Source organism: Taeniopygia guttata, chromosome 3 (assembly GCF_048771995.1).
Source record: "Taeniopygia guttata chromosome 3, bTaeGut7.mat, whole genome shotgun sequence".
Classification (NCBI taxonomy): Eukaryota; Metazoa; Chordata; class Aves; order Passeriformes; family Estrildidae; genus Taeniopygia; species Taeniopygia guttata.
Genome location: NC_133027.1, coordinates 79710778 through 79725855, shown reverse-complemented (window position 1 = coordinate 79725855; position 15078 = coordinate 79710778). Strand labels below are relative to the sequence as shown.

Genomic DNA, 15078 nt, shown 5'->3' with positions numbered 1-15078 from the left:
GAACATATAAATCTGTACAAGAATACAAATTTTCCTGGTTTTATCTGCATTCAGTCTATGAGAGGCATGCAGCTTTCCTGTGAGTCTGTAGCTCAGACTTGGTAATCACAATTGTGAGGAAGCTCAGAAAACACTGTGATGATGGGGCTGCATGTATGAGTAACCTGAATACAGTCTCTGAAATTATTTCTAAAAAATAAATTCCTATCACATTATTTAATGGTGGCTGTAACTAAAGAGCACAAATTTTGGTAAAACAACTCTAGTTATAAAAATAGTGCATTTAATTATTCATCTTAATATATGCTGAGAAAGTAACTGGGATCTTTCTTGCTTGTCAGATTTCAGATACACAATGCAGAACAGGTTTCCATCAATTCTGGAAGGTGAGTTTGTAGTCGTTGGCTTCAGAAGCTGAAGTTGGCTTCGTTGGCTGAAGCTTCTGCTGCATCTTAATATGTACAAACAAGCTTAGGATGGCTTAAAACTTTGCCCAGGAGACACTGCAGAAGTTTTTATTGTTAAGGCATGGCTGTAGTGTCAGTCTGTTGGATAGAGATCTCAGAGCTGGAGGGTTATACACTGAATAAAACAAGCCACACAGGGGCTGCTCGTCAGATATGTCTCACTTAAGAGCTGACATGGATTTTCCTATTTTTCAGTTTATTACAAATCCAATGAGCGGTCTGGAATTCATGGCATAAGGGAGAATGACCAGATGGCATGGTTAAGCAGCAAGAACTGAAGTAAGAAAGATGTGTGATTAAATAAAAAACTATTTAAGAATAATTGTTTTTAAAATGTCCACATCAAGACATCCCATTCATTGTCTTGATTTCTTGCTTTTGTACTTGTTTTTCAGCCCTCTGTGCCTGAACTGTTTCTTCTTTTTGATGATGCTTTTCACATCCCTGTTGTGAAGCCACTTGTCACGCTCTATTTCCCACTGGATCTGTTTGACATCTGTAGGAGGAAGGGTGAGAAATAAGGAGCCAATGGATACGTCTGACCATGAAGTGGCACACAGATCAATCATGTAAAAGTTAAAGCTTGAATATTGTATTTATAAATGTTAATAAAATGCAGACTGCCCTTTTTTTTGAGAAAGCTGTGGTTTTTGTTTTTTTTTTTTTCACAAAACAAACCCTACCATCTCAGAGTTTTAGAGATTGCTTTGTATTTTACTAATGCTAGACACATTTGCCTTACGAGCAGTGTTTATTCAACCAGTATATACACATGTAATTCATTAGAATTACTTTGGGAAAACTACTTTCTGGTTCACTGATACTGCAGGGAGACAGTCCAATAGGTAGGTAAAGACAGCAGTATCCCTTATGCCTTCCCTTCCCAAGGAATCAAGGACACTTCACCTGAGCAGAACTCACATAGATGCTTGACAAAGAGCATCCTGCATTTCCCTGTTTACAGTGTGAAAGGGCCAACGACAGCCTCTCCCTTTTCTGAAACCTTATTCACTCCACTACTCCCACTTAATTATTTAGCACTGGGCATCCCTCGTCACTGGAGAAAACTGTTACATCTTACTGTTGAGCTACTGCCCCTTCTGTGTGGTTTCTGACCCTGTATTCCAGTTAAAGGTGGTTCATGTTCTCATGTACAGAACCTGAAGGGAAAGTGAATTTCAGCATTACAACTGCCTGCTACTTGCAGCATGTACTTACTCGCATTATCTCTGTTGGCCATGGCATTCATTCCAATATTGTCAAACTTGGAGCCAGCATTTTCATCCAGCAGATATCCAAACTTTAAAGAGAGAAATTTTAGCATTCTGTTACAAAGCAACATATGAAATGCTTGATCACTTTCTGTTTAGCACTGGTCAAACTCACCTCTTCTGCAGATGCCAGTATACCAGCATCTTGAACTTTTCTCTTCTTTCCTCGGCTGGATCCTTCAAAGAAAGAGTATTATTCTATGAGACACAACTTCAGGTTTCCAAAGACAATAAAATGAAGTTTTACCATGTTTTAAATATTTAGAACTTTTTCTTAATGAGATCATCTGAATTAGCAATTGTTGGAGATCTTTGTTCCCCACCTCCCCTAAAAGAAAAGGGGAAAAAAGAGTTTCCAACCAAGAATTAAATAGCACAAATCTCTGCACCAGGTTTAACAGATGTACAAGCCACCAGTACATCGTCACCCTTCTTCAAAATTCTTCCTTCAACTCTCACCTCCTCAACAGCAGATTGTTACTCTGAATTATGCTGGCTGGGGCCAACCTCCTTTTCATTTATGGTTTATTCAAATCTGAATCTAGATCCAAAATGTGATAATCTACTGTAATAAATCCCTCTATTCCAAAGATTTTTGGACTATTTTATTTCTATTAAGCTTTCGTGTCAGTATTTTCTTACCTTCCAGTGGTCCCGCAAAATTCATATCTTTCTTTTTCTTGCTCTTTTTACTGACAGATTTCAGTTGCTTGTCATTGTTTGAGTCTGATAGGAAAAAAACCCAAATACATCAGTCTCAAATTTTCACACCATGTACATGTATTTAAAGTGCAGCAGAGACTAAAATTCCTTTCTAGACATACTTGTCATAATGGTCCAAGTCTTTAAAGGGCAGTGCACACAAATCAAATCTAGTATTTCCTCAACCTGGACCATTAAAAATTGGTCTTTGGTGTGCTGTTCTTTATATTGTTTCCATAGCACCAGAAGGGAATGATATATAAAACACAAAAGCTAGAAGCAGGCATTAGGTAAACCTCAAATGTCTGCATGGTAAGTTTGGAGAAATAATAATCTCATGGAAGTCTGTGTTAACAATGTATGAACAGTTTACCTCCCCTACCCTCAGTCATCTTCCTGTGACCTTTAGTTATTCATTGAAATACTCCAGAGTACTTAATATCTGCTTTTCCAGCCACATGCACTATATTCTGTGTAAACTGTGCTGTGTGTAAACTGTGCTGCTCAGGTGAAAAAATAAAACCATGCAGGTACAAGAATCAGTTACTACTCCAGTGGTATTAAAAACTTGAGTGCATAGCTATATTACAAGAGTAACCTGTTACTTGTGAGACAGCCATTCCAATAAAAGTTACTTCATCTAAAAAAAAAAAACAGCATTAACTGTGTATAAATAATTACCAGTTGTTTTTTTTTTCTCCTTGAGCTCTTTTAATATTTCTGCCTACTGAAGCCAGTTATTTGTGTATAAATTTTCAGAATGAAAGAAACATGTCTCATTTGGAAGTTTCTGATGTCTAATTCCCACTCCCACCTAGGAGATTGTGCCTAGAAATGCTTCTCCTAAAGATTTCACTGTACAGAGAAGGACTCTTCTCATTTTTTTGCTTAAAAGCCAAACTTCTCACCTAGATAACTAAACTGGAATTTGCATATGTAGTTACATATTAGGTAACCTATTTTTAAAGCTTTTTCTTCTTGTTTTTCGGTAACAAATGGCACTTTACCTAGGTTATCATCATCTTCAGACACATCCATAAATACACCTCCCTCTTCATCCATATCCTCTTCGAAGTCTTCCTCCATACTTCCTAAGGAGACTTCCTCATCATCCAGATCGCTGAAGTCATCTTCATCGTCAGAATCCTCCCAGTCAGCACCAGATCCCTCATCACCCTGGCTTTTCTTGCTGCCTTTGGGATTTTTCTTTATATTACTAAAAGAAGATGTAACAAGCTTAGCACTTCATCTGAAAAAACACTGTTTGCATCCAGATGACATCTATCTACTGGCAAACACTATGTTAGGAAAAGTTCAACATCACTGCAAACTACTGGAAATGTAGGCTGCGACCTAAAATATCCGTATTACACACTCGGGCATGTTTTCAACATTAGTATAGGCAGTTGTGTTATAAAAGTCAACCCTTTTAAGAAGTTCTGGAGAGAATGCTATTCTGAAATTTGCAGAAATGACAGCTTGAGTATTTTATCTCCTCTGTGTTTGCTCCTTTTCAGAAAGTCTTTTCTGTAAAACACAAACTGCTCTATTAAACACCAGTCAAGATCACAAAAATGTTTCAGGTTGCACTAGGAGTTTAGACTTTAATTCTGCTGTTGCCTCAAGGGAAGTCTCTGTGCAAATTCAAACACTGCATTACAGATACTTTGAGTAAAACAGAAGTTGCTTAATAATTTATGATCGGACTTGATGAACCTAAAGGTCCTTTCCCACCTAAATGATTAATGGAAGTGCTGACTTAGGAGACCTGAGCTCTGTGACTCTGGATCTCACAAAGTTTATTAACTGTGTTAAGTCCTGTTACAGCCAGTACATATGCCAGCAGTACCATTATGCCTCATTCTGCTTCCTTTTGTACTTGGCAATTCTCAGATAGAAACCTGAGACAATGAAAAACAAGATTTTACAGTGCTTACTGGGTCACTCCATTGTATAAAATAAGCAATTAATTAATTAATTAAGACAATCCAATACTACAAGTCTCCTTTAAGGACTATAAGCATCCCAAAGTCATCATGAACTATTTTTGGGACATGCAGAAAACCTGCATTACTTAATGTAAATCTGATATTGCCTTTTTTGCAAGGAGATATTCTAAACCATTCTGAAAAGGTCTCTCTAGTTTCACAGAGTAAAACTCTATACAGACATTAAGAGAAGAGGAGTAACAACTAATCTGAAGTCTCACCTAGCAAAATCAAGGTCATCCTGGCCAACAACGGCATTATCAGCTGCTTCAAAAGTATCTAGGGAGAAAAAAAATGTTATTACTACAAAGAAATATGCAAATCACTGTATACAGAAAGCAAGTCCAGAGGAAGGCCACAAAAACGACCAGAGAGCTGGAGCACCTCTCCTAGCATTGAAGTTGGTCAGCCTGGAGCAGGATGACCTCACTGTAGCCTCCCAGTACCTAAAGGATTCTACAGGAGAGCTGGAGAGGGACTTTTTCCAAGGGCATGTAGTGACAGGACAATGGGAAATGGCTTCAAACTGAAAGAGTTTAGATTAGGTATTAGGAAAAAATTCTTTACTGTGAGGGTAGTAAGGCACTAGGATGCCCAGAGAAGCTGTGGATGCCCTATCCCTGAAAGTGTTCAAGGCCAGGTTGAATGGAGCTCTGAGCAACCTGTCTTGCGGAAAGTGTCCTTGTCCCTCCAACCCAAACTATTCTATGATTCTAGCATAGCAAAATATCTAATTTTCAGATATAGGGTCATTATTTTAAGCTTCTGAATTTATGAACCAAATTCTCATTAGAGATACCAATAATAAAAGACAAATGCAATTAGTAACAGACCCTTGTCGTAACTAAGACCAAATTAATTGAGTCACTAAGAACCCTGATAAAAGAATGTAGAATTCTCTCAAAATATTGGACAAAACAGTTATGAAGAGTTAACTGGATTTTTTTTTAATACATATAAGTCAAATTTGAAATGGACATTGAAATTGACATTTTCTGGTCACTAACAAATTTAAATTCCAGAATAAATCACATACTAATTCCAAAGCAAAGTACATGCTACATGAAGAGCTAAGGCTACTGCAGAAGTTTGCCAATGACCTTCCTACACTAATAATCTCATGAAAGATGTTAGAAACTATGAGAGAAACTGTAAACAAGACTGAAAAAGGCCCAGCAGTAAAGAAAAAGTAGTGGCAAATGTTACATGCTGTTAGAAAAGGTTACTTGGGCTACATTAGGAAAAGAACAAAAGGGCATGAACTGCCACTCGTGAGTGCAAGTTCAAAATCAGACAATTCTCAGCCCCTCAAACAAGCTGACTACTGCAGTGGTGGGAACAAGGCCTTTCCAAACAGCCACCCACGTGGCTCACACAGCACACAGCAGGAACCGCTGTCTGCAGTAGCACAAAGTGCAACTGGAAAGCCAGTTTTCTCCCACTCCCATATTCATCTATCTGGTTCTTTTACACAATATGAACTATAAAAAGGATAAATTAGTAATTTGAAAAGTCTGGGAATACTGGGATAGTTACTGCAAGGAAGAACACAGCCTTACCCAATGCTCTTTCAAATTCATCATCATCCACATCTTCCACACTCTCTTCATCATCCAGACGCTTTTGTTTCTCTCTCTTCTTATCGAACTTCGAATAAAATCTGAAATAATATATTGCACTCAGACACAAAATTACAGAGGATGATTTTTATGGCTTCTTAATTAAAGAATCTGAAAATTGTTTCCCATGTATGTTGCCAGTTGAAAACTGTAAATGATGGTTTCAAACACACCTAAAATCCAGAGACTTGTACTTCCTTTGTTTTTCAAAGAATCAGTCACTACTGTAATATTTAAAACAATGAAATTTCATGGGCCAAAGATGGCAGAAGTTATTTTTAACATAAAGAATTTATAAAAGAGCACAACAAAGATATAAAAATCTGCCTTAGACTGAGAAGGAAGATCAAATTCAACTTGAATGTAATTGGGAAAAAATAAAGAAGACATTCACCCATCAAGTTTTACCAAATTTTCTCACATAACCCACTTCTTCTGGGTCTTAGTTTTATCTTCTGTCAGCCATTTTCATATTCATTTCATGTTAAAGAACCACCAGACACAGAAGGCAATTTTGACCATATACAAAAGAGTACTTTGTACAAAAGACTTTGAATGTGTAATCTCAGTTTCAGCCATCTTCAATGTAACAACACCTTTAACTTTTCAGATGGGCATGTGTTCAAGATGCTTTTCTTTAATCTTGAAACGAAACCACTATTTTATTTATTTATTAGTAGTATATTCCTCAGTATTATAGTATCAATTAATTTTAAATAAATGAAGTTAAGTCAAATAATAATTTCCTAAGGAGATATAGGTAATCAGTATTTTGATCCAATAAAAACAAATCTCTGCCAAATGCGTATCACTTCAATTTTAGTACCAGTGCATTATTATATCATAATCTCAAAGTAAATTCAAAGAAACAGAAAGAACTATAAGTAATACAAACCTAAATACTCTGAAAAGTAGCTTCTTTCTTTTGCTTTGCTCCATTCTAATAAGCTTTGATGCTAATAACATAAACAAGCTATAGTACAGCTTTTATTATATATACTTCTAATGCACAAGAATTACAACCCACAAGATATTCATCATTACTCATGACTTAAAGCTTCTCAATTGCAATGTCAGCTTACTTAATTTACTTAAACTACAAGCCCCAATTGCCTTTGTTCAAAGGTGATACACTTTCCTAAGCACTTTTGACAAATATTAAAATTATGTCCAAGAAAAGCACTATCATCTTATGTCATTCAAATTAATAAATATTTGCAAATATTTGAAATACCAGAGAATACTTACAAAATGCCATGGGTTTTAATGGCACTGCATTAAAAAAACAACATTTAAAATGAACATTCACAAGTATTCCATTACCTGTGAAAAAACACTTCATCCACCGGGATTTTGCTTTCATCTTTGGCCCGGAATTCCTTACTGTTGACTGCAAAATGAAAAAATGAACTGTTTTTATCCCAAATTGAAATGCTGGTTATTCTTTCCAGAGGTTAAGCAGCACACACAGACAGAAGAAGACACATGGTGTCATCCATTCAACAACGGGGAGTTTATTTGAAAACCTCTTCAAATTAACACAGAAGGCAATTTTGACCATATACAAAAGAGTACTTTGTACCAAAGACTTTAAATGTGTAATCTCAGTTTCAGCCGTCTTCAGTGTAACAACACTGTTAACGTTTCAGACAGGGGCAGGTTTTTAAGATGATTTTCTTTAATCTCGAAACTTACACCACTATTAAATTTATTTATTAGTAGTATATTCCTCAGGACAGAATTGCTCCTAAATTGCTCCTTCAACTCTGAATAAACTAATAAATGTGACAAAGTGTACAGGCTAAATAGAAGCTGTAACAGCCATAAACCCAGCCATAAAAGTACATCAGTACTTACTAATCTGCATAACTAAAACTTCTTTGCAATGCAACAGACCCAAAGCTGGTGGAAAATCACATCCCTGGGAATGCTAGAGAGACACTGCCACAGATGATGGTACATCTTCTGTCCTCAAGCAGCATGTTTTACTGATAGTTTGCTGGTTCTTAAACTAAATCCTACTCTTGATTGTTGGAAACAGTGGGACTGGACAAAAGGCAGCTTATTTCTGGAGGCAGGAAGACTCTTAGCAAAATAACAACCTAAAGATACCTTACTCATCCTAACAAAAGCTGCAGCTGTGGTATTGTATAGAGTAATCCATATCATTCAATGAAAAAAATTAATGTGATTTAAATAATTATATAGGTCAATTTTTCTGGTATTTTAAGCCATTTTTCAATCATAACAACAGAATAAAAATGGCTATAGAGTAACTGACTTTCCCTACATAATTTTTTCTTCAAATGATTCAATAGATCCAAAGTTCCAACTGTGAAGATTCCATACATCCTTACAAGAAGATGAGGTCTGATCCTAAACTCCAGGCATGACCACTACACTCCTGATGGATGGCACTTTCTTTTATTCTAAGACAAACAGTATAGACAGTGCAGATGACACATCTGCATCAGCCAACCAAGGATTTTTTAGTCATCATTACTGATTTAAGGGGCTGACTCACCTGCAATATTTTGCATATCCTTCATAAAATGCTTCTTCTTTGGCTGCATTACCACACTGCTGGTGTTTTCTGTATCAGAATATAAATCAGAGAGAATTTTTATTTTATGACTATTGATACAGAACAGTTAGGAGCAGCTGATAGACCAGTGGGTTGTGCTGCCATCCATATTGAACCTCAAGAGGCTGGAGAAATGGGCTGACAGAAACCTCCTCTAGTTTAACAAGGGGAAGGCCATGTCCTGCCCTGAAGGAGGGACAACCCCAGGTAGCCGTATACAATGAGGGCTGCCCAGCTGGACAGCAGTTTGGCTAAGAACACCTTGGTAGTCCTGGTGGACACCCAGCTGACTGTGAGCCAACACTGTGTCCCTGCAGCAAAGAAGGCTGATGGTTTTCCTGGCATTTGTTAGACCAGGAAAACCTGGTGCCCAGATTGGGCTCTCCAATATAAGGCAGACATGGGCATACTGGAGAGAATCAAGTGACGGGTCGCTAAGTTGATGAAGGAGACTCCAGCTGAACACTTGGAAACACTTTTTCACTGTGAGCACAACTGTGCATTGGCACAGGTTGCACAGAGAGGCAGTGGAGTCTCCAGTCTTGGAGACATTCAAAAGCCATCTGGAGAGTCTGCTGTAGGTGTCTCTGCTTGAGCCCATGACTTCAGAGGTCCCTTCTAGCCTCAGCCATCCTGCAGTGCTTACCTCTCCCTATCCCTTGCTTATTCCTGCTAAGTGAGCAGTTCTGCACTGTGGGTGTGAGGGGCAGCAGGATGTGGCTGTCAGCTGGTTCAGGGTTGCAGACATCTCTCTAGCAGCCCTGAAGACTGATGTCACTCCTCTGTTCCACCACATGCACCCCAAATACTTGACAAGACCAATCAGAGAATGATGATTCAGACAGCCCCTACAACCAAGATCCCATGGTACAGAGAAGTGTCTACCTTTGCCTTTGCTGACTTTGGGATTTCTGTACACAAAACGATCCAAGAATCTCATTAACGTGAAATCCTGCAAAGGGTCGCCAGAGTACTGAATGTGATTTCCCTGAAAGAAGGAAAAAGCCAAAAACCATTAAGGTCTTCATTTTCAAAAAACACCATCTAAACACAGAAGACTCAATCAGTTCAAGAACAACATTAAAACATACTTTCAAAAGAAAAAGACTTGGGGATAGTATATCACATAATGCTAACCAGGTTCCTCTTTTTGCAATTTCACTGTTTTCTTAACTAAACCATAACTCCTTTGCTCTGTTTCAGTGATAAACTGCCTTGCAATGTACCGTGCTAACAGCAGTCAGTACTCAACACCATATATTCAAATGAAAAAGAAATATTTTCAATACATATTTGTGAAGAATCATATAATACCTACATTTCTACAAAACTAAAACTTTAGTAAGCAGTCTCCTTTACACATAACATTGTAATTCCATGAAAAGCTTGGCTTTTGAGAGTATGATAGAGTTCTACAGAGCTGCTAGTTACCCACAAAATGCAAGGAGACTTTATAATGCATTTTTTCAAATGGCAAAAGACACCTGACATAAAATATCAAACTTCCAAGCAACAAGCTAGCAAAAGCACTTACTTTGAGAATTGTTTTTGCGAACAGGGCCACAGACGGATGAAAATGTTCAGAAAGCTGAAAAATATGAGTCATTGATTTATTTCTAATTTAAAAATATGCTGTAAGACCACTCTGTGACGTACCAAATAACAGACATACACATAGTAGTGCAAGGCTGATTAAGTACTTTAACAAATGAAGAACATAAAGTTCTAATCTTTTATTTGCATTAAATACATTTTCATTTACAATTTTATTTAAGTCAACACTAAAAAGCTTTAATGATCAAAGCTAAGATCCAATAGTCAAAAAATATTATTATTGCCCAAATCTCCACATCAAAATTTCCTAATCCATACTCAAGAATATCAGTATTGTATGGAACATATACAAGCTTAAAACTGAACAACGTGTCAGCTTTAACCTTTCTGTTGTTACTCAAGCAGCTACTTCAAGAAAGACCAAGCTCTTTTTTCTCTCTTCATACAAGGGCCACACTTTTAAACTCAACAACAGCAATTCAAGAAATGTCCTACCTTCTTCAGTTCCCAAAGGCTTGTATTTTCAGCACCACAGTATAAAGGACTTCGGTGCATAGGATCATAGGAAGCTTCACTCTTCCTGCCTGTGGGATGGAGGGGAGCAAAACAAATTTTCTCAGGCAACTTTACAAAAGTATTATTCTCATTTCCCCATAACAGTAATGCTGCCCATCTCCCACCTGAACAGGCCAGGGTTTCATCTGGCAGCAGGATAAGGCTGTATTCAGCTGCCCTTCACAGTGAAATACACTAGTCAAGAGTCTTGTCATCACTGCTGAGGTAACAGATAAATTGCTCTGGTTGGTTGCTTTCAACCAAACTTCAATTTAAAAACTAAAATAATGTTTTAATCACTTAATCTTACAACAGCTCTTGACCAACATGTCCCTGTTATGGACTCTTAGCTGTTCAATTATGTATTTTCTTGCTGATTTACCTCTCATATTCAAATGATGCACCCACGAGGCTGATGAATTTGAATTGTTTGCTTTAGCAGAACTTTCAATTGTACTTTTCTTTTCATCTTCTGCTTCTTTGCCAGCATCCACAAATTTTTCCTCATCCTCTTCAGCCTCTTCTTGATCCTTAAAGCACTCGTCATCATCTGACCCCTAAAAACCAAAAAAATTAGCAAACAGCTTTTCCTTTCTAAATTTACTCTGATTTTTTAGAAAAACGCACATAAAGTTCTTGAGCTATTTTTAAAAATTTAAACAAATGATGGTTGATGTTTAAGAAATACAGATTTTTGTCCTTGATATAGCACTTAAAATTGAACTTTATTGCTTAGAACACATAACTATAATGGTCCCTCCCCATCTCAAGAAACATCTTAGCAAATGGTTACTAATGAAAGGTTAGGAAAAGGTGCTTATGAAAACAGCTCTTATTGAAAATGCAATGAGATAAAGAAATCATCTTATACCATGTGATCCTGTAACTGGACCCTTAACTCTGGTTTTACTTTCAGAAGCTCAGACAGAAGGTATAGGGTTCCACAAATGAAGGGTGGCATTTGTCCACAAGTGACTTGAAGTAGCCTCTTCACAAAAGCCTTCACACGCCACAGCACCACATCTGCCTTCAGAGACTTATAGACAAGATTTAGAAACATGGAGGGCTTTGAGCACGTTGCTAAAGCAGGATCTAGAAGCTTCCTGCAGGACACACAGGAGAAATTTTGCTGATTGTCACAATGCACACAGGAGAACAACTGCTATTAACAACAATTACCTACATTTTTCTTGAGTGCTAGCTAAAAAACTAGTGACAGCTCGCTCCTCAGTTCTCAAAACCATTAAGATCAGTCCTGAACTGTCAAATATTTCTGGATATATATGAGACACTGAAGATAAAAAAAACAAAACTTCCTTGGTAAACAAAATATTGCAAGAATATAAAAAGAAACTGAGTTCTACTGAAAACGGCTTCAAAATTTGAGATATTCAGTGTTATGAAACTAATCTGATTTGTTCATTTGTTCAGAAAAAAGAAAGCAAATGGTTAAAAATCAGCACACTTCACAATCAGATCAGACATTTGTACTGGCAAGTTAATTTTCTACTCCAATTTTTTTCCAGGCTGCCAAGCACAGTAAGGCCCTTAAATTGTGCGCATTCTCATGGAACCTGAATTCCCTTTTTAAAAAATCAGTAACCTCCCCTTGGTCATTTAAACAGAAGCCTGTAAGGATCCTCTAAAAAGTCTATGCAATCAGTTGGGACAAGAAAAAAAGCAGTATTTTTGTAACACAAGGCTTTCCAGCTACACAAATTAAATCTAAAAAATTTAAGATAATATTCCTCCTCCTCAAAATAAGGACAAAAAGAAACAAGATTTTAGGCTATTTATGGGCCAAATTTACAGGTCTAATTACTTTACAGACTAGTACCTGTAAAAGCGATTTCAGAAGAAATAGTTATCAATTAGTTTCAAATAATATCTGGAAGTAAAGCAAGCCACCAGAAGAGTGGCAAAGGATGAAATGCACATGTGTTCTCAGGACCTATCACTATCTTTTGTGATGCAGGCATTTTCTTTCAGCTCCTACAAAACATCAGAAATTTTTAGCCAACAAAACACAAAGCCATCAAGATCTTAAAAGCAAAGTAAAGTTTCTAAAACTTTAAATTAAAATGAAATTTATTTTCTTTTTTTTTAATTTATTTTCAATTTATTTTTTCATTAATTTCAATTTACTTTTTTTTTATTTTCATTTTAAGGAGTTTCTACAATTTCTTAAAATGAAATATATATAAAAACGCAAACCTGTCACTTACTTGTACAGCGCTGTGTAGTACCTGTCCGATACAGTCTGCTGAGAGTCCATCACTTGGAACAGCAACATCAGGGCCTGGACACTGGTACTGAAGTTCACAAGATGCAGAACTTTGAACAAGGTATTCATCTGCTCTTTCACTTTCTCATCACCAGTCTCAGCGTAAGGGTAAGCTCTGTTTACCCCGCAAAGAAGAGCACTGAGCATTTTGGATTCAACATCTTTTTTCTTTATATAGTTCTGGAAAAAACAGAAGTACAAAGTTATCAGCTTGTTAGCCAATGCACTTTCTTCATGGCTGAGGACTATCTGATTTAGAAAGCAGATAGCATAATACTGAGTTTTCACATTGATGTTTGAGCGGTACAACAGCCTCTCCACCTCGCTGCACACTACTCCCTTCATATTTGGATGCTTGTGAAGTAACGTCTCTAAAAGATAAGAGGCTTTGGTGGCGATCTTGTTCTGAGGGTCACCCAGTTTATTCACCAGCAGAACCAGCAGAGCTTTCTCCTGCTCGGGCTTGTTACAGAGCAGCTCGTGGGACACTGCCAGTGCTCGGGATTTGGTGGCTGTCAGACAATCGTGGCTCAGTGCTTCCAAGGCCTGCACGAACTCTGCTATCTGTAGCTTCAGGTGATGCTCAAAGTACCAAAGTATCAACCGCCTGTCTCTTGAATCCTTGTTGCCACTCGACATCTGCACTATGTTGTTCAGCGGTCGCTGTGAGAAAGACCACAATTTTCGATTGTCTGGTAAGATATCTGTAATGAGAAGCTCCTTGAAAGTATCTAAAGCCATAAGGCTCTGCTGCCTGCTGCCCTTTTTCTTTATGAGATTTATTAAGTTCTCAACAAATTGGAGACTGTGGACAGCACTGTCCTGGATGAGAAGGGTCATCGCTGCCATCCTGTCAGCCAAGGTACCTGAGGACACAACAGTTTTAATCCACGCCGAAGAGGCCCCCTTCTGATAATCTGTCTTATTCTTAAACAGGTCTGTCTCATGTTCATACAGCTTTTGGGCCAGGGCCTTATACTTGGACAAAAGTGTCTGATTTTGTGGCTCTGGAGCGAATTCGTTGGTGTATTCCAGATCATACCACTTGCCCCCTGGTTTGATCAGGATTGCTTGCCTAGCATGAAATCCAAAATCTTCTTCCAGCCTTTCCTTCTTTGCGGAAGGCTGCTGGCCCTGATCACTACCAGCCTGCTTCTTTTTGCCGGCCATGGTGTCTTTCACACTGCGTGCCTTCTCCTTTCCTTTTTTTTCTTTTTTCCCCTCTAGTGAAGAACAATTTGTTTCTTTCTTCTTTTTCTCTTTCTTTGGAGGCTTCTCTTTCTCTCTGCTGCCACCATCATCCTCATCCTCCTCCACCAGCAGGCAACTCTTTGCATACTTGTTGAGCCCCAGGGAACTGATGAACGCCTCCAGCTCCCCTTCCTTCAGGTCATCGATCGTGTCCTTCTTGCCCCCGTCCACCATCTCGCTCTCCTCGTCCACAGCACACAGCATGAGGTAATCTTGCTGCAAAGACAGGGCACAGCTGTCACAGGCAGATCTGGTGCAAGGTTTGCCAAGACTCCCAAGGCTTCCCCACAGAATCCTTAAGGGTTGGAAAGGACCCTAAAAACCATCTAGTTCCAACCCCCCTGCCATGGGCAGGCACCTTCCCCTGGACCAGGTTGCTCAGAGTCCCATGCAGCCTGGCCTTGGGCACCTCCAGGGATGGGGCACCCACAAGTTCTCTGGACAACCTGTCCCAGTGCCTCAGTAGCCCCTGAGCAAAGAACTTGTTCCCAACATCTGCCTGGGACCCCGCACGGGCCCGTTCCGGGCTGGGAGTCCCGGCCGGCACGTGCTCCCTCCCCTCGCGCCCTCACCTTGGTGCCGCCGAGGCGCAGCACCTCGTCCAGCGTGAACCCTCCCGCATCTCCGCCTTCTGCTTCCTCATCACCGTCGTCGTCGCCCTCCTCCTCGCCGCTGTCGCCGCCCGCCTTCCTCCGCTCCCGCACGCCGAAGTCCCAGAGCGCGGCCGCCATCGCCGCCCGCAGGAAGCGCCGCCGCGCACAAGCGTGACGCACCTCCGTCCCGGGCCGCCGCCGCACGTCGGC

The 15078-nt window shown here is 39.0% G+C and overlaps 1 protein-coding gene across 1 annotated transcript; it reads right to left on the bottom strand.

The window, feature by feature from the left end:
• Positions 1 to 261: 261 nt before the first annotated feature.
• Positions 262 to 15012, bottom strand: CEBPZ (CCAAT enhancer binding protein zeta). Its single transcript, XM_002189485.7, has 16 exons — positions 14848 to 15012; positions 12966 to 14491; positions 11612 to 11843; positions 11123 to 11297; positions 10681 to 10769; positions 10166 to 10219; positions 9517 to 9619; positions 8572 to 8640; positions 7371 to 7437; positions 5988 to 6088; positions 4650 to 4707; positions 3448 to 3656; positions 2381 to 2464; positions 1854 to 1915; positions 1686 to 1767; positions 262 to 963 (listed from the first exon to the last, which is right to left on the bottom strand). Exons 1-16 carry the CDS (start codon positions 15004 to 15006, stop codon positions 824 to 826), a joined length of 3210 nt encoding a protein of 1069 aa, XP_002189521.4. The 5' UTR covers positions 15007 to 15012; the 3' UTR covers positions 262 to 823.
• Between the last annotated feature and the right edge of the window lie 66 nt (positions 15013 to 15078).

What these genes read in the sequence shown, in the direction of transcription:
- CEBPZ (XM_002189485.7), bottom strand. Translation starts at nt 15,006, where the DNA reads ATGGCGGCCGCGCTCTGGGACTTCGGCGTGCGGGAGCGGAGGAAGGCG. An exon ending in CAAAGTCAGCAAAGGCAAAG is followed by an intron (nt 8,641 to 9,516) that starts GTAGACACTTCT and finishes ATTCTGATACAG; the next exon opens with AAAACACCAGCAGTGTGGTA. An exon ending in GGCCAACAGAGATAATGCGA is followed by an intron (nt 964 to 1,685) that starts GTAAGTACATGC and finishes TTCCTCCTACAG; the next exon opens with ATGTCAAACAGATCCAGTGG.